The sequence below is a fragment of the Vanacampus margaritifer genome, chromosome 16 (genome assembly GCF_051991255.1).
Source record: "Vanacampus margaritifer isolate UIUO_Vmar chromosome 16, RoL_Vmar_1.0, whole genome shotgun sequence".
In the NCBI taxonomy this organism is placed as follows: domain Eukaryota; kingdom Metazoa; phylum Chordata; class Actinopteri; order Syngnathiformes; family Syngnathidae; genus Vanacampus; species Vanacampus margaritifer.
The window spans coordinates 4,179,285-4,201,168 of record NC_135447.1 but is presented as its reverse complement, the minus strand read 5'-3'; the positions used below and the strand labels follow the sequence as shown (position 1 = coordinate 4,201,168).

Genomic DNA, 21,884 nt, shown 5'->3' with positions numbered 1-21,884 from the left:
TACACTTAAAAAAAAAAAAAAGGATAACATTTGCACTGCAAACAGCTCAATCAAATTGTCTTAACTTTATTTAAACAATGTCTAGTCACTCAGTGTGTAAACCATTACACTTGAAATAAACTTAAGTTAATAAACAATTCAAGGCTCTTGAGTTGAGCTAACTCATCAGCGTATAAACGGGAATATAAAGAGTGTCTGTTGGCACAAAGCTACATGCTAACATGGCAACAATGCAGTCAAATATTGCACCGTGTGCGTGTAAACATGCAGCATCACACGCACAATGTAAGTCCTAAAAATCATGTCATAAGAAAAAACGACATTCACCCAAAGAAACAAACATTTTACTTACGATCAAAAATAGAATACAATCCAACCCACCTTGTGTGTTGGGGCCAAAGAAAGATAATATTTAAGAAGCATTTTAGTCATTTAAGCCTCGTCTGTGAAGCCTTAAGCATTATAGTATAGTGAAACAAAACTGGAGCAAATTATTAAATTTTGGTCCCTCTACAGAAACCTAAAAGTTAAAAATTTTAGATAAAAGATATAATCTTGAAAAAAACAACTTCTCATCGTTATTAACAAGATTTTGGCAATCTGCTACACCTATGAGTCCTGAGGTGGTTTTTGGTCCATTTTAAACCACATTGACATTCACTTGTTAATAAACATTTTTCTCTTAGGCCGCAGCTGAACAAATATTTGCTTCCAAGCTTGTGAAAACGTCTTGGTAAAGTATTAGTTCATTAGATAAACACACAAGATGCTAAAAAGCAGTCATGTAGCAAATTAATATAATTAGCTAAATTGGGTCATTGGGGGACACCTTTAAAAGTCACATACTGTATAACAAACCATTGGGATTCCTCGTGTGAGCTCAGTTCAGTGAGCATTAACTCAAATAAGACACGCAGGAAGATGCGCAAAGTAAACTGACGTCACTTGTTAACAAAGTTAGCGAAGACGTTTTGTTATTTTCATGTATTGCAGAGCTTAGCTCCTCCGTACGCATCATTACCAAAATGATAAAAATAAATACATCAGAACAAATCACGTTTCCACTGTTACAAATTCTGCTGTAAACTCTGTAAAAGTTGGCAAATACAAATATGAAGATTAATATATTTGTATACATTAAAGGTAGTAGTTTAGCCTTATTTTCAAACTTTCTTTGGAATTGGAAGGTTCAGAAAAAATTCCCGTCTTTGCTCAGCTTCCTTTCATCGTTATGTCATTTTCACATGACGTTTTCTTGCAGCGAATCCATGACCAATCAGGAGCAGGACGTGGAAAGTTTGTAGAAAAGCCACCATCTCTGTCATTCATTCTTTAGCTACGCTTTAGCATTCCCAAGAGGATGTCATCTTCACTTAATCTTCGTATATTTCACCCTATTTGCAGTACTGTATGTCAAGTTTTCCAGGATGTGGATAGTTCCTGGAAATCTTGTGATACATTCACCTTATAAAGTGATGAGTATTAATGGAAAATCTCATCTTCTAAAATTACAAGATATGATGGTGAAAGGAAAGCCTGTTCCAACTTAAGCTTCTTTTCCCCCCGTTAGCTTGTCATATTCACTTCTACACATGATGCAGTGAATCCATGTCGGATTAGGAGCGGGACTTGGATACTTCCTGTAAAGTCAGTATTTTCAAAGGGATAAAATCCCATTCACATTTTTAGTTTCCTTTTGCTTTTAGCGTTAGCATTAGCATGTCCGCTTCACTTGGATGTTTTCCTCTGTTTCGTATAGTCTGCCCTGTTACAGTAAATCAATGATGTAATAGCAGCGGGATGTGGCTAGTTCCTGGAAGGGCTGCTATCTTCTGAAATTCCAAGATACGAGACTCAAGGCAATCATCCTCTCGCTTTAGCTTCCTGTTAGCATTAGCATGTCCACTTTGCTAGTTCCTGGAAAAGCTGCCATCTTCTGAAATTTCAAGATACAAGAGTCAAGGCAATCATGTTCTCACTTAAATTTCATGTTAGCATTAGCATGTCCACTTCACTTCACGTTTTTGTCTACCTGACGCAGCGAATCCATTTCTGATTAGAAACATGATGTGGACAATTCTTGGAAAAGCCGCAATCTCGTGAATTCCAAAATATTGTATTAGCTTGAAAGGAAAGAATGTTTCCACTTAATGCTTTTCTATGCCTGGTGCAGTGAATCCATGTCAGATTAGATGAGGGACCTGGAGAGTAAAAGTTGGAGGGATGAATTCTTGTTTACTCTTTTGCTTTCTTTTAGCATTAGAATTAATCATGTCTTCTTTACTTGACCATTAATGGAACATATTCATGTAAAAGTTTCCACCGTCTTCAAGGCAACACAAGCTCGGTCCATGGAAGTCGTTTACAGAGAGGAAGCACTCTGGCTGTAGTGTCGTGGCAGCAGTTGCCCGTATTCAGCTTCTGAGGCGTCAGATAGCGAGTGTGAGGAGCAAGCGTCGTAACTTCCCTCCGAGCTAAGCGAGGCATCCCGGAATGGTGACGGCGGCGTGAATACCACGAGCTCCTCCGTGTCTCTGACGCGGCGTGCCAAGTGCTCGTGCAGCTTCCCGGCGGGGCCGGCGGCATGGGCGGCAGCCGGCAGGGCGGCGACATCCAGCTGGCTGAAGCTGTTGACCACGCAGTTGATTTGCTCCATGACGGTGGCGCCCTCAACCGGGCCACCCATCATGCCGAGCTCACCCACGCCAACGACGCTGATGTCGCTGAGGGGGAGTTCAGCCGGCAATGGCCTGGGGTTGTCTCCGTCTTGGAACCATTGAGATTCGACAGTCGCCGCCGCCTCGCCGCTACCTCCTGTGGAGAAAGGCTTGATGATGGCGGTCTGGTTGGCTTCCACGGCGTCGTTCTTCTTGACGTGGAATGTCATCCTCTTCCAAAGGTTGGGCCTGTAGCTGCGTTCGTTCTGTTCCCAGGCAGCGGACTTCCCGTTGGAGCTGGGAACAAAACTCTGGTCACAATTTCAACCTTCAATGTTCCACTTCCTGGCGTCCCCCTAACCTCTCTTCCCTCTCTCCTTCTATGAACAGTAATTGTACAATCCCCTCCATTATCCCTCATCTTTCCTCGAAAGAAAAATGCTGGTCAGATTCTCGTGGGATCAACCGAAATGAGGCCACCTCTCTTATCAGGGACTTTCTCTTTTTCTCTATTTCTATGTATTCTGGTAATTTCTGGAAATGCTGACATATGAAAATGTTGGTTGTTTACAGGGAGGTGCATAGCTTTAAACAGTCTTTCTGGTAGTCTTTAGTTCTGGTAGTCTGGAGAGGTAGTGCGCCAACTCCATCAGGAAATATATTGAAAGGGATGAATGGGTTCTAACACTTCCTTTTGGCAATTTTTTTCGAGGGCGTTGGAGGTAATTTGGGGGGTAGATTAGATTAGAAAGCTGTATATGGTTTTTGAAACGTTGTTTAGGGTGTCTGCCTGCGTAAAGATGTTGAAGAGAATACTTGCTGTAAACAGTCTTTACTTTGATGATTGTTTTGAGGGTGTGTGCAAGGGCAAGGGGGTGCGCCAGGTGTTTCAGAATATTGGAGTAGGGATACGCGGCTTTAAACAAGGCTCCATTTTGGCGCTCTTTTGACGGATGCACCAATTTTATTTATGCTTTTCTAGGGTGGTTGCAAGAGGGGGGTGCGCTAACTGTCATGATGTTAAAAGTGTTATGTGGCTGTAAACGTTAGTGTGAAGGACTGGACCAAGTCTGTCAGGATATGGAAGCTGGTGTGTGGCTTCATACAGATTTGCTTTGGCGATTCATTTAGGATTGTAAACGGGGTGGAGCGGGGGTGCGCCAACACGCAATAGCCACATGAAACTCTTACCGTACATTTTCCTGCGGGGATGAGCGGCGCCTGAACAGGTTGGCCATGCTGCTGGACGGTTTGCCCGCCTTGGCGGCTTTCTTGGCATTGCCCACGTGCATGCGCACCACCGTGGACGTGGTGAAGGCGCTGCGCACGTTCTTCTCCGGCTTGGCCAGCATGATGTACACCTGATATACATCGGAATATAAAGCTCCAAAAGGCGGGAATATACATTGTAAAAAATGGGGGAGAATATTTACTTGAAAAAAACTAGTGGAGTTTTTTCACTTAGGAATTCTAGGTAAATTTCAAGTAAGTGAAAAAGTTTTGAGTACATTTGACTAGTTTATTTAAAAAAAGCTATTTACAAACTCATGACCTTCAGCTTGGGAGACAGACATGCTACCACCTAAGCCATGCCACCCTTGCTCGCTTTTTGCCACTATACTGCATTGTGTCAAAAATGAGACCAAAACTGTTCTCCTGGACGTACGAGGATTCCACCTGACTCCAGCAACATACAGAAGGAGTGGCATGGCTCAGGTGGCTATCACCCAAGCTGAAGGTCATGGGTTCGTTCCTCAATGCTCACATAGCTTTTTTTCTTTTTCTTTTTATAAACTTGTAAAATGCACTCAAGATTCTCATTGTAAAGGCTACTTAGGATTTCTGAGTGTAGTAGTTTTTTTTCCAAGTAAATACCACTTTCATATAATATAGACTATTTTACTATTATTTTTTTTAATTATAATTTTTTTTTTACTCTAGTTAAGAGAGGCGTGTCAGCAGTGCTTACCTTGGGTACAAACATGCAGCAGAGCGCCACGGTGGCGCTGAGGCTAACGCTGAAGCACATGGTGATAATCTTGTAGTTGGAGCCAAAATAGATGGGCACAAAAGCCAGCCAGATGATGCAGGTGGTGTACATGGTGAAGGCGATGTATTTGGCCTCGTTGAAGTTGGCCGGAACATTACGAGTCTGCGGCAAGAACAAAACAAAACCCCTCCAGGGATCATATTGACTATACTTACTGTACATACCGCACGTGCATCCATACCTTGAAGGCGTAGAAGGTGCAGCTGAGGATGAGCAGGCCGTTGTAGCCCAACGGGGCCACGACACCTAGAGTGGTGAGGTTGCAGATTAAGTGCACCTCACGTATGCTGGGGTAGTCATGGATCACCTAAAGAGCACATTTAATGTGTGACACACACCGCTTTCAACATAACAGTAAAAGTCTCAAAAGAAAAGTTACACATCTCTTCAAAAAAAAAAAAATCTAAACAAAACCCATTCGAGGGCCTGACTTTGTATTATTATTATTATTATTATTATAATTGGCTGATTAATTAGTTATGAGAATTGTATGAGCGAAATATTGGAATCTGCATCCGCCTAAAAAAAAATACTTATCAGTTCGGACCTAACCCACACCAAGTAACACACTGCACAATGTCTCCCCCACTAAGTTGTCAAAACAAAGCCCAGTCATGCAACTTTTTCCAAATTCTGGTAAAATTGGTGCACCCCTCTCTTAAAAAGGCCAAAAGCCATGCAACCCATTTCAACATCCTGGCACACTATAGAATTAAGTGTTGTTTATTTGTTTTTTTAAAATAATAATTTGCTTACTGGTTTAGATAATCCATTTATAGAAGCTATATGGATAAAAAAAAAAAAACAATGAATCATCATGCGCTACTGTCGGTAAGACGGCGGAGTAAAAATCTCTACCTTTGGCAAAATTTATACCTGATATTGAATATACCGTTCATATCGCCTAGCCCTACAATGACCCCCTTTAGTTTCCTTATGGAGGTGGCGCACCTCTTCTCCCCCCCTCTAAAAATAGTCAAAACAAAGCCTGTCTAAAGGCACGCACCCATTTCAACATCCTGGCAGTTGGCGCCCTCCCCCCCCCTCCTCCACCTCGCATACACCCCCTCGAAACCCACCTCTGGGGGCTCAATGACAAGCAGCGCCACAATGATGGCAAGCTGCAGCAGGATGAGCAGGAAGGCGATGACCAGCTGAGCGCAGGCGGACATGAAGCGAGGCTTCTTGGTGCAGATCTTCTTCTTGCTGCCTGCCAGGATGCGAGCGATGCGGTTGGTCTGCGTTCCAAAATAGATCAAGTACTTATTGAGCTGCTGAGTACAAATATATAAATACAGATTGATAATCCCCCTTCCTCACTCCCACTACAACATGTACCCCAGCCAACATTGAACAAATAGAATTCAGTCCATGTCGCTTTCATCGTCACATGGCCTCCTACACTATACTATTCTTCACTTTCATAGAGAGCAAATGGAAATAACATGACTTAAAAAAAAAAAGCAACTAAAGGATTAACGCCACATGGCTTTTTCTTTGGCTTTTGTTTGACCAGTGTTGGCAAAAGATGTTATGTCCAAAATGATCCTCACCTAAAAAAGACTAATTTACTACACAACAGTTCAGTTGATCGCTAATCTTAAAGGATGAGTAGTTTTACTTTAGTTGTATTAACTACTTACATACGTATTTAAAACTTTTATTTAATTTATATAATAGAATATATTTTTATAGATTTTATGATGGTGATAGTTTGACCCCTGAAGGTATTATTTGTAAAGCAGGGATTTTTTTTTAATTTTTTACTTTTATTACACAGTGCTTAACTTAAATTTATGTTTCTATGGCAAATTGAAATGTTTAAAAGGGAAGTCAACTCAAATGTCCTTTACAATCTATATGGTATTCTGATTAATATTGCATTTGTGGAATATGAATAAAGCAGCAAAATACATCTGTTTTTATCCATCTCAGGGAGCGACAATTTTGCCACGTGTCATCCACTGAAAATGACATCACAGTTGGTTAGGGCTCAAATAACAACGAATTAAGGCTCATCTTGGGCTTGCACACATCACATGACCAAACTCTGAAACCAGGTGAGCTGCTTAATTCATATTCCGCAAATGCAATATTTGTAAAAAATAAATAAATATATATATATATATACATTTTAAAAGCTCAATAAAAATAATTGACTGTACAGTGAATTAGGAATTATGTTTTTCTGTAGCAAATTAGAACAACTTGAAAGTCAACCAGCATCACATCTTGTGTTCAACTTTGGAAACAGGAAGTGATGCTTGGCACCTTAGTAACCAGGGCGGAGTAGCTCATGGCGGGCGACAGGCCGATGCCAAGCCTCTGCAGGTAGCAGTAGACGAGGTGCGGCTTGGCAATCAGGCTGAAGGTGCAAGCGTAGCCCAGACAAATGCCCGCCAGGATGATGTAACACAGCTCCCGGCTGGACGATTTAACCACGGGTGTGTCCCAGAACCTGTCGGCCAATCGGATGACAGTGAGAGTCATGTGACTGCTTTGGGGTTGTTTGTATTCACAAGCTGTTTTAAGAGGAAGTCAACTCCCATTTTTTTTCGACAATACAGTAATATGCTCAATGCACTGGTATTCTGGTTAATATTGCGTTAGTGGAATATGAGTTAAGCAGCAAAATCCAGCCGGTTTTATCCATCTCAGCGAGCGGCCATTTTGCCACTTGCTGTCGACTGAAGATGACATTAAAGTTGCTCAAGGTAACAACCAATCACAGCTCAGCTTCAGAAAACAGGTGAGCAGTGATTGGTCGTTGCCTGAGTCATGAGCAACATTGATGTCATCTTCAGTCGACAGCAAGTGGCAAAATGGCCGCCCCCTGAGATGGATTAAAAATGGCTGGATTTTGTCCGCTTGCACATTAGTATCAAGAAATGCTTACGGTTGACTTCCACTTTAAGCAGCACACACACAAAAATAATATCAGAACAAAATATATTTAAAGTCACACAGCAAATTGCCGCTAGGGCTGAACGACGTTGGCAAATAATCTAATTGTGATTTATTTTCTTCTCAATATTGTGATTGCAATGTTATATGCAATTATTTTCCAAGGTTATCTATCCATATATTTTCCAACAGACACATGTAATAAATTATTCTGCATTACAAAAAATATTACCGACCAACCGAAATGAAGCTTCTTCTTTTTTTAACTGCCGCCTTTGCGAAAATTGAATTCTAGTCTATTGCAATTTTGATTTGTAGATAATTACTTGTTCAGCCCTAGTTGGACCACCCATCACCCACTTTCTCATTAGCTCATTTGCTCCCCCAAAAATATAAATACGTTCTATTGTAAACATTACCATGCTCCCAAATACGTATTTATACGTTATTAATTAGTTTTTTTTTTATTTTTATGCTAGAGCATACAGAAGGCTTTAATGCAGCCTCTGAACTGAAGAGAGACGCTTGAAAAATGGTAGTTATTACAAAAACGGCCAGCAGGTAGCAGCAGAGTATAAGAGATCGACCAGGGCCATGTTGCAACAAGCTGTATTCCCCACTTAGCTAAACTTAGCTATATTCTAATGCTAATTGCTGCAAAACTTTTTTGAAATTGATAGAAATATATATTTTTTTCCTGATAAAAGAAGGGACTTGAATCTTTCTTTTGGTAGGTTCCATGTTTTTACAGCAATAGAACAGTATATTCGGTGGGCAAAATCCAGTAAAACCGCCGGGAGCGAAGGGGGTTGCTTCAGTGAAAAAGGCTTGGAGTGAATGTTTTATGGTCAACGTACAGTCCAAGTGGACCCGCTTCACTTACTTGATGAAGACAGCTGTGACGAAGAGTGTAGCCAGTAGGCCTAGACAGGCAAACGCAACGGCGGCGATGGGTTCGGGATCGCCCCAGCGCATGTAATGCACCGGGATGGGCTCGCAACCTTCGAGGGGAAGAAAAACGGAAGGTTCCAGGTATCTTGGGCTTTGGTAGGAGTGTTATTTCTGTTTCTTACCACGCAGGTCGTCAGTGGGCCACGAGCCCAGCTGGCAGGCGCGGCACGTGTACTCGTCAAACACAAACTCGTTGTCCTTGCAGGGGGTGCACGTCCAGCAGCAGCTCACCTCGCCTTTGCGGATCACCTGTTCAAATGTTGAACTTTTTTTTCCCCTACTTGTGACTGGTAAAAATCTTCTTTGGTGGCGTTGTGTCAGATGTTGGAACCCAAGTTAGTGCTCTTGTCGTGATCTTACCTTGATCTGGCCCTTCTGGCAGGGCTCAGAGCAGACTGAGAATATGACGTCACTGTCGTTGTTCCAGATCTCCTGGTCGTTCATGCGCAGGCCGCCCTGGTCCCAGCTGCCCACGTGCACATATGCGTACTCGTCCTCGGCCATTTGCTTGAAGTTCATGATCTCGTACCTGGGACCAAAGTGCTTGTCAGTTGACCATCACATGTGTGAAAAGCACCTTCCTTGTAGGGCTGTGTTTAAAATATTGAATATTCAATATTGAATCGATTTTCCTTTTCAAGCCTGATATCGATACATAAAACCATGAATCGATTACTTTAATATCTTCTTTTCTCATAAATTATTAGGAAAATAGAAATTTAAAGGCAATTTTTTTTTTGCATCGTACTGCTTTCTTGACATTTACTGTTCACATGAATTTAAAATAATTTTCTTGCATTTATGAAAGACCTGACTTATTGAATCTTTTGAATTCATATTTAAAATTATTTAATTTAAATTATGAAAATATTTGAATCTTATTCTTGCTGATGTCAATGTTACTTTTATTAAATAACTAAATCATTTAACCAGTTACTGCCTCCGCAAAATTGAATCCGGAATAGAATATTTGTGGAGTTTTTATCATGTCCTTGACATTTAAGAAGAATGTTCAATAATGAATCAACATCAGACTGAAGTGAAGTGAATCGAATCGGTCAAAATCAAATCGAACTGAACTCTTGTGAATCGAAATTTAATCGATTGAGAAAATTTGAATCGATAGCCAGGCCTACTTCCTTGTTCTCACCTGCCAGGTGAGTCTCCGTTCTGGTCAAAGTGGATGACTTCTCCCGACACGCCCGTGAAATTAGTTTGCATCAGGAAGTCCAGAAGCTGGCGGCCGTCGATGGGCCGCATGGCTTTACACAGTCCCTGAACACAGCAATACAATCCTTACATTTTAAAAATATGATGCCATGTAAACGTACTGAGCCGTATGCACTCCTTGCAAGGATGTACCTTATATCCCGGGCAGAGATCCTGCTGCATGGCGTGCAGACCGTACGCCATGGAGTAGATGGCGTTAATGACGAAGCCCATCTTTGTGTCCTGGGCATACTGTTGGCGCAAGGACTCTCTCCCTGAACAGAAGGAATGTTTAAAAAAAAAAACCACTCTACTGCCATCTACTGGCACATGCAGGAAAGTCTCACAGCTGCACGTGCGGTTGTAGGTGGTGCTTTCCTGCGAGACTCCCCTCAGCTTGCACTGGAAGCGGTGCTGCCAGAATTCGGGGAACCAGGGGTTCCTCAGGTTGGTGTCGGGTTTCAGCTTCAGGTAGTAGTCGTCGAACCACGTCACGTAGGCCGATTTGAGCTTGATGGTGATGCCGCCCGCCGCCTCGCGCTCCAAGCCGTCCGTCACGTCGTAGCGGTCCGCCCAGCCATCGCTAAGCAGGAAGAAGAACACCTTTAGAAACGTTTACCGGCTGTTTTCTTAACCTCTTCGTACCCATAGATGATTACAGAGGACATGACATATTTGCGTGTCTAAATAAAATGCATAATTTGGATGATGTCACCACTTCTGGTTCATGATTGGATTCTCGCTAACCAATCACAATCGCAAGTTTATTTGCATGATTTTCATGTTAAAAATGTTACACACGTTAAAGCCATATTAGCATGACGTCCACTATAACAACTAAAAACAAGGGTCCCCCCCCAAAAAAAAAATCCATGTTGTTCTTATGTGGGAAAAAGAGTCAAAATCAGCACACACAAAAAATATATACATTTTGCCCAGCAGAAAAAATGTGAGTCTGAAGGGGTTAAAATTCAAAATTTGCAGAGGCTTTTCGGGTTACAACGGTATAGAATCAAGCCAAAGTTAGGGTTTCAAATGAAGGTTTGAATCCAGGATGACCATCAAGTGTGCTCGTCATTCTATTTGGTTGACTTCAACACTGGATGATGTTTGTTCCTCTGCAGTAAAAGTGGATACTCGGAAAAAGATCTGCTTCAAAGTTCACTAGTGTTGTGCTTTTAAGTGTGCGTGCGTGTGCGTGTGTGTGTGTGAGTGTGTTTTGCGTGTAGGTGGTGCAGGAACAGGCGGTGCTGTAGATGCTGCCCTGAGCGCTCGGGTGCGTGGGTTTTGGTTCAGGAGTGATTCAAACTATCAGAGTCAGAGCCCCGCGTGCTTTTCACCATGAGCATATAGACTCTCTGAGGATGTGTTACAAAATGGACGCCCACGCTAAGCTTGTGTAACGCCGGGACGGCGTCGTAAACTTTCGCTGCTTTTTATTTCCTGAAAACGGGCGTGCGCGTGCGGAGGTGCAATCAATTGGCGTCCGGCGGGAGTGATGAGAATAGACGTGAGCTTATTTGGCTCCAGTCCCACTATGGTCTTCATTTAATGTGTCGGGTCATGTGGTTTTCAAGTCGGCTCTCGCCAGACGCTTCATTAGGTACACCTTTCCACTATAACAGCAAAATACGAGAGATGAATCAAACGTGATAGCAAAAAAATCAAAAAAAGCATTCATTATAATTGTCTTCTCTTTCTTAGGCTTGAAGCCCTATCACTGGCTACAAACCTTAATTTTGAAACCCTATATTGAAACATTGAACCCTACCCCTAACCCAGTCTTCACAACTAATTTGAAACTCTAATCCTGAGTTGAAATCCAAATTTAAAACCTCAGCTCTGAAACCGTAATTTGGCACCCTAAGCCATGTTTGAAAGCCAAAACTTGTCTTGAATCCCAAATCCTTGTGTGAAACCGTAATCAAGGTGTGATACCTTCAATTGAAACCCTACCTTAGTTTAAAACCATGATCGTGGCTGGAAAAACGTATTTGAAACCATAACCTTGACTTGAAACATTCATTTGAAATCATAGCTGTGACTTCAAAATCTTTTTTGATATGCATACACCAGGCTCAAACCCTAATTTGCATAAATTGGTCTTTAAACCAAACCGCACACATTAAAAATGTGACTTCGCCTGCCCGGTTAGTGACATGACGGCGACGGCAATGACGATGTAGCCATTTTATCTTATAACCACGCTAGCAACCACATGGGAAATCCCTGTATGACTTCCAAAAGCAGCGCAGCACACGTGTGAACACATTTGGCGTGTTACTCTACGGCGAGTGGCGTGTTTTGCGATATGTAGTTCAAGGTTACTTTGCATGTTTCTTGTCCTCCCGCTGCAGCCCACATGTGTGTCTGCTAATGAGCAGAAGCATTTATAGAACGACGGGCAACCTTAAAATAAAACTCCTTCTTGGGAGACGCGGCCAATCCTGCAGCTCTGTCAACCCCCCCCCGCCATCATCAGCCCACCCATCCACTCCTCCGCACGCTTTCCTTCCATCCAACTCTTGAACACATTTAGAAAAGCAAAATACAGCGAGCGTAGAGTACAGAAGAGCGGTACCTTCTGGTTTCCATGGTGATGATGAAGGATGGGATGTATATGATGAGAGCGAGCTGTCTTCACGGTCTCACCTCCCCACCAGTAGGAAGTCACCCACCAGCCGCTGGCGGCGCATGGCGGCGAGGATGCCTCGCACGGTCATGCCCTCGCAGAAGCAGGCCACCACGCGCGCTTTGGGCAGGTGGGCCCGCAGCTTGTGCAGCAGCCGATCGAAGGCGCGCTCGCCGGCGTTGCTGTAGATCTTGTCCGAGTGCGCGATGCAAATGCCCTCCTTGGCCGCCATGTCCTTGAACGCCTCCATGCCGCTCTCGCCATAGTTACCTGTGTGAGGAATGTGAGGCGCAACAAGAATCTTGAAACCTTAACTCAAGATTGAAACCCCAATTTGCTAACATTTCGACATCAGTAAAAACTGATGATCTTTGGAAATTGTTCCTGCAACTTTTGGCTCTTACCCTCGGTGTTTATGGCAGACACGTAGCTCCAGTTGTACCTCTTGACGATGTCCACCATGGCTCTGGCCTGCTGCATGTCCGACGGCACCACCCTCATGAAGTACTTAAACAGGCTCTGGAGGAAGGTGGTGTTTGTCTATAAAAACTGCTGTTAAATTTCACCTTTTGCTAAGCCACGCCCCCAGAAATGAAATTGACAAGTTTAATGATCCACCCCCCAAGTATTCGACTAATTTTTGCTATTTTAAAGAGTTGTGAGAAAAGCTAATCAGTTGTAATACTATCCATTACACTAGTAAGCTTAGCCAGCTAGGCTAACGAGTGTGCCTATCCTTTATATCCTAAAAAATGCCAGTCTTATCTGTAAAACAATTTTAAGCTCATTAAACAAAATGCTTTTGCAATACTACCATGTTTATCAAAATGTGATTTGGTCATTTGTTAGGCCAACATGTTTCTCCAACCTTGTCACTGAGAGTCATGCTGGTGGCCGAGTAGGCGATCTGCGGGATGTTGAAGAGCTGCAGCAGGTTCTGCACCTGGATGGCCACCGAGCTGGACCCTGGCCCGATGAGGCCCACGATGGGCTTCTTGCTCTGCGGGACCGGTGCAATGCCATCAGGTGCGACACACCTGGCCTGGCTCTCCTCCTCCTCGCTGGACACCAATGTATCCCGGATGAACTCGATGCTCTGTTCCAGGGCCACAGCCGAATGCCAGCACGAGTCCCTGCGGGGGGCATACGAAGGTGTCCCTCAGGGATCTATCCTAGCACCACTCCTATTCACACTTTATATCAGTAGGAAAGAAAATACTTTTTTTATGCAGACAGTGGAGGTGCAAACAAAAATCGGCTCGCTAACGACTTTATTTAATCTTTTTTATTTTTATCTTTTCCAAAAATGACTTTTTACAGGTCTCTTGACTAATATGGTCTAGTGCTGTCACTATTAAATATTTTTCAGAATTGAGTAATCTATCAATTATTCGATCGATTAGTCGACTCAACGGATTAATTTTAATTTTGCATTAAAGCGTATTAACCCCCCCCCCCCCCACACACACACACACGATTAGTGTTTATTAATGAGTGATTGGTGTTTATTTCATACTTCGTATTCGTATAGTGATTTAAAAAAAAAAAAAAAAACGGGAAGGGGGGGTTGATATTGTACTACGTTACCAGTTTGGTCAGTGTGGCGTTTCTAAAAGCTTAAAAACGTCTTGTAAATGTGAATGATTTACCTGATCTCACATCCCAGAGTGATATTGGGGAGAATGTTGGGATCGGCGTTGATCCGATCTAGTGTGTGCAACATGGCCTCTACCCGTTGGATCCCATATTGCTCCCGCACCGCCCCGCACTTCCTCTCGTGCACCTGAGAGAGTTGGCAATACAAACGTCACATCACACCTAACGCTGACAATCAACAGTACCCACCTTGTCTGCAGGCGGCTGGTGATGGACGGAGAACAGGGCTCCGATGATGATGTCGCCCGGGATGCGAGCCAACACCCGTCTCTCGTTGTTCTGGGCACCCACCCCGACCCGATCCCTCGAACCCAGTCTGCTCAGTTCTGCTTCCAGCAGGACGCTCGCGGCCAGCAGCCGCATATACACCCCCAATTTCCACACCATCTTGGCGCCCCTCCTCATGCCTGCCGCCTATCTTCTCAGAGATGAGGGCCACATGAGTGCTGCTCTCTGATATCATTTAAAATTCTTGAGGATAAGCATAGCAGAATTTTTACATTTGTATAACAATTTAATGTAAACGTTCCAAAAATACATCAACATACTGCTGTCCATGGTGCTGAAGCCAAAAGCAGTGAAGCTGGAGCATGGCCAATGAGGACTTGTGGGTTGAACATACACAATACTCGCTTTCATTACCTCCACCAAGGAGCTTAGGTTTTAATCCCTCTTTGTTTGCTTTTTGTTTTTACTCCAAAACAAAGCAGCTCGTTGTGATGACCAGTATCAGGATATATTTTGTACTTTAGTTATACCCCCAATTACTTAACCCCCCCAAAAAAATCTGCATCCTTCATGTAAAACTGATATTTTTTGTATTATAGCAATTCACTCAAATTTTTGTACCAGACTTCATTCTTGTAAAATTTACTGTTTTTCTAGTACAATCCTGAGTCTGACACACCCCTCATTATATTGCAATCTAATATTACCACCCCCCCCGAATATCTTAATTCTTGTAAAATCCCCATATTTTTCTCATATTACTATTACAACTTCATTCATGTGATTGTGAATGTAATATTTAATAGGAATATTTTCTTGACATATACCCAACTCATTAAAATAAGACTTAATTTTGTGTGTGACAATGCAAATTAATTTTTTTTCCTCGACAAAACACTTCTTTTAGATTAAAAAATGACTTATTTTGGCATGTGGGTACAAAAATTAAGTAGCTGATTTCCACACAGTTTGGCACCGACTACTACAAACGGTCTATAATCAAGTTTGTATTGTATTTTTACTATTACTATATAATACTGTATGTTTGAAGAGGAGCCCGCTGGCACAAGTCCAATAAGTGTAGGCGGCTTTAGATAATCTTGTTTATGATTCTGTGGAAATTAGTTGAATAGTCAACCTTTTTTGGCTTTATTTTAATAGTGCAGGTACCATGGGCTCAGCTACATCAAAATGCAAATCACAAATGAAGCATAGAAAGCGTGCATGTCGAACAACGCATTACTCTCCAGTTCTGCATTGATATGAGCTGCTGTGAAACCAGAAATTGGTCATCCTCAAACTTTCTTTCAGCCTACCTGCTGTCCTCCAGCATCCAGTAAGAAGTCCACGCGGATGCGAGCGTCTCCATCATAGAGAAATCGTGAATAATCTTAAGGTTGGTCCATCATATCTCCTCTGGTTGAAGCACATTTAGAAAGAACATCACTAGTAGCAGAAGCACCATCGAATACCCGCACCTACCTTCCTCCAAACTGTCTCTGCCTTCATCGCCCCCGCTCCCTCCCACTCACGGACGTCTTCATCAGCGCAGTTTCACCAGGGATGAAATGGTTAGCTCGGATAAACACTTGACGCACATACTTTATTTTTTCTTTTTCTCCTCGTCCATCATGTTAAATACTGCGTGTACTGTAAATCTGTGTTATTAGTGTGCGCCGTTGATGAAAACGATGATGGCGGAGATATCGAAAACACAATTTATCAGTTGTTTTTGTGTCCGAGTCACTCCACTCCAGATGTTGCCATTTAAGGTGACTATAATCGTTTTTGTTTGTTTACAGGTCGGCCATTTTACCTCACTTTTTGTGGGTGCTGAGTTTATTAGAAAGTTACTGCGCATGTGTGAAGGGACCCGGAAGACGCTGTGCCCCACCTGTTCGTGATTGTACTGGTGAGTGGTTGAGTCTGGCCAAGTGACCGTTTATTTGTCCTTTATTTCTAAAGTGTGCATTTTTTAACCACCATAAACTTTATGTCGAATATTTTAAAATGCACCGTTTCGAAAGCAGAATGCACTTAGAGTAGGCCTATGTTTTTTTCCAGTGGCGTATCAATTGAACCAAATCACAGGACATGTCTTGATATTTCCGCAATGCAAATGCATTCTTTACACGGTGAAAACAAACTGCGTAGGCTATTGTATTTCTTTTGCCTGCGACTAGCATACAAACCAGGCAGGTTGTTAATCAAATGTCATTTCATCACATTTTGTAATCAAAATAATCCTCACAAATCAAATTATAACGATCCAAAGTCCAATGCTTTTCATTGAGCAGAGTGCGTCCTTTCACCGAATAAGACCGCCATTTTGACTTGTGGCATAAGCTAAGAATTGTCCATAGGAACATGCATTCATGAAACTGCACACAGGTAGAGATATTGACTTTGGTTCTTTCTTTATATTTGTTTAATTTAAACCAATGATTTAGCTTAGGGCACTACTTTTTATATGTAACTTTGGAATCCTACATTAAAGAAGAGCTTTATTTATATTGCAAAACTTTGTTTATATAGCACGTTCACAAGACAACTCTGTGTGCTTCAGCAACCAAAAGCATAACACTTAAAACATTTACAAACAAAATAATTAAAAGGCAAAGCAAATAGAATAAAAGTAGCTTACGGCAGTTACTTAAATAACATACTTTGACAACCATTTAAATGCCTAAATGATTTATATAGTAGCCGACATCCCAGCCCCCCCTACACACACACACACAACAAACTTTGTTCTGTACAAATATTGCTTTGTGCCATCTTGTGACGCCTGTCTTGGAGTTAAGTTGAAGTGATGTGAGAGTTAAATGGAGTGCTTTAAGGCAAAGTTGAAGTGAGTTGAGGGACTTAGTGCTTTGCCAATCTTATAACTGCTAGTATATTGATTGTGGTTTCATTTGAGGTCATCTTGACAGAAAAGATAATTTTGTAGAAATTGATTATCCATTTTTAATGACTATGACTATTGTCCTGTTAAATGGCACCTTAAATATAATTGTCTCATCCTTCTTCCCCCACTCCTCCTGCTTGAAGTCCTGCTGCTCCATCTCCTTGCAATTCTTCAATAAGAAGCCTGGGCTACACATTATTTGCCCATTTATCATGATGAGACCAAATGAAATTCGTACCACAAATAATATCTCATCTCAGGTAAGCAGTCAGCAGTGCTTTTATTCCGACCTATTTTGTTAGTGTTTCATGTGACTCTTGTTCAAAGAAAGCGTTTGTTTTTCTTAGTCCCATGCCCATACCACAAAGGCCTACAGTTCCACGATGCTTTAGGGTTTTTATGATTGTGGTTTTGGGGCTTCTACTGTGTTAAGTGGGTAAATCATGGGTTACGGTTGTTATCGAGTGTAACATAAACTAATAAGAAATAGGGTTGGGCGATTTACCATTATTAATTCATGATTTAAAAAATTGACAAATTTCTAAATCGTGAAATAATCCAATAGTTTAATTTGAATCAATCAAAACTGGTGCAGATTATTAAAAGGTGTGATTCATCAATTCTGTAATTTATATTTAAATGTTATTTTGATTTGAAATTTTACTCATTGGCAGAATGCGGGATGGGTGGTTTACAAAACATGTTTACAATAGTTACTAACTACTTAATTGAGGCATTTAAGCAAGTTATGCACAGGCTACGAATAGCTTTTTTTTTTTTGCACAAGCTATGAATTTTAAGTTTACTTTAAAACTGATTTAGCAACAACATTATTGCTGTCTGATCAATTTGCACAGGATACATTTTTTTAATGAATCAAACTTCCCTTAAGTAATTTTTGGGGTTTATTACTTATATTAAAATCCATTATAATTGCAATCGTCCAAAAATGATTTTTTTTTATTATAATTTTTTTTTGAAGCTCACTTCTTTGGAAGTTGGACCAAATTTCTTTTTCCTCAGTTTTTTTTTTTTTTTTAAATGTGCAACTTCATCACGAATCCTTTCTGTCTGAATGGTTGTGAGCTCCCTAATGGCATCAGTGAAAGCCTCACCCTGAGGTTAAGCGGCATGTGACCGGCCGGGCTCAGTGAGGAAGGAGGGGTCTCTGTAGGAAGGACTTTTAAGGCCCGAAAACGGGACGGACTGTATTGCTGGCCTTTTTTTTTTCACGCCTGCTGCAATGTGGCGTGTGGCTGCTGTGGTTTTCACACTCTTTTGGGTGCCAGGGCTGCAGCAGTTCCCGCGCCCGTGCGCCACCCGCCAAGCTCTGCTGACCAAGGAGTGCTGCCCACCTTGGGACGGGGACGGCTCGGCATGCGGGGCCAACTCGGGTCGGGGCTTCTGCCAGGATGTGGTGGTACCGGACACCCCGGATGGGACGCAGTACCCTTTCAGAGGGGTGGACGACCGGGAGAGGTGGCCCCTGGTGTTCTATAACCGAACCTGCCAGTGCATGGGTAACTTCATGGGGTTCAGCTGTGCCGACTGCAAATTCGGCTACTTTGGGGAGAACTGCCTTTTAAAGAGGGAGTCCCTCAGGAGGAACGTGTTCCACTTGACCCGAGCCGAGAGAATCCAGCTGGTGTCCTACCTCAACCTGGCCAAACAGACGCCCAGCAGCGACTACGTGGTCGCTACGGGAACCTACCAGGAGATGGAGAACGGATCCAACCCCACCTTTGCCAATGTGTCCGTATACGACATTTTCGTGTGGATGCACTACTACGTGTCCCGCGCCGCGCTGCTCGGCGGGCCGGGAAACGTGTGGACAGACGTCGACTTTGCCCACTGGGCGCCCGGCTTCCTGCCGTGGCACCGGGTCTACCTGCTGCACTGGGAGCGCGAAATCAGGAAGATAACCGGGGACGACAGCTTTAGCATTCCCTACTGGGACTGGAGGGACGCGCAGGGATGCGACGTGTGTACGGATCAGCTTATGGGGGGTCGGAGCCCCCGCGACCCCAGTCTGCTTAGTCCCGGCTCTGTCTTCTCTTCCTGGAGGGTAAGTGCACTCGGTTACTTCTTCTTCTAACATATCATCAGGCGGGTTGACGACACAATAGTCTTGTTTATAAAATAGTGTTCATTATGAGGGCTAAATTGTCTTTTAAGTGTATCTAAAAATCGTAATCTAGAATTGTTGAAGTCAAAATGTTCCTTTTTTTGGGGACAAAAATGTATGGTAGGATGATTTTTTTTTTTTAATTCTTGTTTACATAACAGGTTTCTTTAAAGACTAAATTGTTTGAAGCCCTGCATATTATGCTTGTTGATATCGTTTTTTGATTGTCTTTGTTTAGAAAAATAGCATATACAAGGTTTTTGTAAAGACTGTAAATTGTGTGTGATCCTTAAATTGTGTTTGATCCTTAAAACACCAAAGAAGGAAACTGGTCGTTGCACCAGATACTGATGTTTTGGGATCCCCTTGGCCACACCCATTAAAAGTGTTAGCGAACGTTTGCGACCCTAAACTAACCCTGACGACAAATCAACAGTCACTGCCTTGGCAAATGTTCGCCCCCTCAATGCTGTCTGGCGCGCATCTTGATATGACCATCCTGTGAGGTGGCTGGATGATCTGACATCGTCCATTTCCATCTCCAGTCGCTGTGCTCCCAAGCGCAGGACTACAACGCTCGCGGCGTTCTGTGCGACGCCCTAGCGGAGGGCCCTCTTCGCCGTAACCCCGGCAACCACGACCGTAACCGGGTACCGCGCCTGCCCACCTCCGCCGAGGTTGCCTTCACCCTCAGCTTGGCCAACTACGACACGGGTGCCATGGACCGCACCGCCAACATGAGCTTCCGGAACACCATGGAAGGTTCGTGAAGTACAAAAAAAACAAAAACGTTTTTGTGTAAATTGTGTTTTGTGTGTGTGTGTGTGTGTGATCATTTTTATCACCTTTCAGGATTTGGGGACCCCCAGACGGGCTTGGGGAGCAGCTCTCGTATGGGCATGCATGCTGCTCTGCACATTTTCATGAATGGATCCATGTCCTCTGTGCAGGGCTCGGCCAACGACCCCATTTTCCTCCTGCACCACTCCTTTGTGGACAGGTGACGCACGCACACACACACACACGATGGCCAACTTACCAATGTTAATGAATTTAGTATAACTTCCCCTGGCTAGTTCTAACGTATTGTAATGTCCCAGGGTCACCATTTGCGAATTGACCACCCGAAGATGCCACAAGATGATGGCTAATAGGAAAAAAAAGTATTTTATAGGTTGCAATGGCGAGATGCATGCTAGCGTTCTCACATTAACTTGGGATCGCCATCCCGTTCACACTATATCTGTGACTGAGTGTGTGTGGCTTTGGTGAGTGACGTGGGAGTCAATTGAATCAATTTGGGCATACAATTCTGTAACATGACAAAATGTGGTGAAAGTGAAGCACTTTGAATACTTACCGCATTTTTAACACACATTTCCACTAAACGTATGTGCTATATTTTTTTTTAATGTTAAGTCTTTATGAGGAGTGGCTCAGGAGGCACAGTCCCAACCCGTCACATTTTCCGACTTCCAACGCTCCCATTGGACACAACGGCGAGTACCACATGGTTCCCTTCCTGCCCCTGCACACCAACAGAGAATTCTTCGTTACCAGCAAAGAGCTGGGATACGAGTACTCGCGCCTGCTGGCTGCCAGTAAGTTGTTGCCTCACCCCGTGTCCAAGAATCACAAAATATGTTGACGAAAACATGTATAACAAGCACATATTGAGCGCCTAAAAAATTCTTGATGCATAATTTAGTTTCTTAGAACTCAAAACGGGTGTTAGGTCCTTTGACAACACTTAATTGTTTTTGTTTACAAAAAAATGTGCAGTCAGCTAGGTTTGTTGTAAACGAAATTGTCTCGACTTTTTTTTGGAAAACAAGTATATTTTATTGAAGATTCAAATCTTCTTTAATATTTACCAGTGGCGGTCCATCCTTAAATGCCTCCCCGTGCGGCCGCACATATTGCACATGCCAGAAACTTGACACTTATGTTAAGGGGAAAAAAAACACTTGAGAGTACTGAAGTGTTTTTGGAAACAACATAGATACTACTTTAAAAAAAAAAAAAGTTATTTAGACTCAACACTCTTTAATTAAAACAAAATCTTTTGAGAACCAAAATCATCATTGATGTTTATAAAAAGAAAAAAAAATCTTTCATCCCATCTTTTGCAGACCTGCTTCTGTCCGAGTCCTTGCGTCCATACATGGAGGATTTACATGCCGTGTGGCCGTGGCTGCTGCTCGCCAGCCTCTGCAGCGTAGTCTTAGCCCTGGGAGTGGCGGCCACTACCATCTACGTCAAGCGCCGCGTCCCGGCCTGGCCTCAGCTCCGAGAATGGAGCTGGAAAAGTTTATTACCGCTGCAAGCCTTTCCAGAACGGCAGCCTCTTATCAAGAGAGATGCAGAAAACAAGCCCGGCGGCTACACAGCGGCCATGTGATGACGTCTTTAGGTAGACATGCACTCATTTTTCAACACTTCCATGTTACAATAAAACCATTTTCCTTTCAAGCATTTTTTTTCTCTTTTTGTTGTATTTTAACACTTTCTGAAGGTCAAAAAGTGATTTAATCTGCGCTAAAATAGCTTAAATGTCATATTAG

The 21,884-nt window shown here is 42.8% G+C and overlaps 2 protein-coding genes across 5 annotated transcripts; one reads left to right on the top strand and one right to left on the bottom strand.

Moving 5' to 3' along the window:
* Positions 1–50: 50 nt before the first annotated feature.
* Positions 51–15,792, bottom strand: grm5a (glutamate receptor, metabotropic 5a). 4 transcript variants are annotated; one of them, XM_077547484.1, is made up of 17 exons: positions 14,249–15,792; positions 14,053–14,186; positions 13,272–13,536; positions 12,808–12,922; positions 12,424–12,673; positions 10,119–10,354; positions 9,925–10,046; positions 9,713–9,837; positions 8,923–9,091; positions 8,685–8,811; positions 8,495–8,612; positions 6,979–7,165; positions 5,787–5,945; positions 4,889–5,014; positions 4,627–4,809; positions 3,849–4,018; positions 51–2,954 (listed from the first exon to the last, which is right to left on the bottom strand). In XM_077547484.1, exons 1-17 carry the CDS (start codon positions 14,462–14,464, stop codon positions 2,363–2,365), a joined length of 3,294 nt encoding a protein of 1,097 aa, XP_077403610.1. In that variant the 5' UTR covers positions 14,465–15,792; the 3' UTR covers positions 51–2,362. The 4 variants fall into 4 exon arrangements, with proteins under 4 accessions (XP_077403610.1, XP_077403609.1, XP_077403608.1 ...); XM_077547483.1 differs by having other exon boundaries at positions 9,925–10,354; positions 14,249–14,530; positions 15,604–15,792; XM_077547482.1 differs by having other exon boundaries at positions 9,925–10,354; positions 14,249–14,477; positions 15,604–15,792.
* On the top strand, positions 14,414–21,792 carry LOC144036668 (tyrosinase-like). Its single transcript, XM_077547486.1, has 7 exons — positions 14,414–15,858; positions 16,090–16,199; positions 18,485–19,260; positions 19,866–20,082; positions 20,173–20,320; positions 20,740–20,921; positions 21,453–21,792. The coding sequence occupies exons 1-7, from the start codon at positions 15,851–15,853 to the stop codon at positions 21,719–21,721; spliced, it is 1,710 nt and encodes a 569-aa protein (XP_077403612.1). The 5' UTR covers positions 14,414–15,850; the 3' UTR covers positions 21,722–21,792.
* Positions 21,793–21,884: the final 92 nt, after the last annotated feature.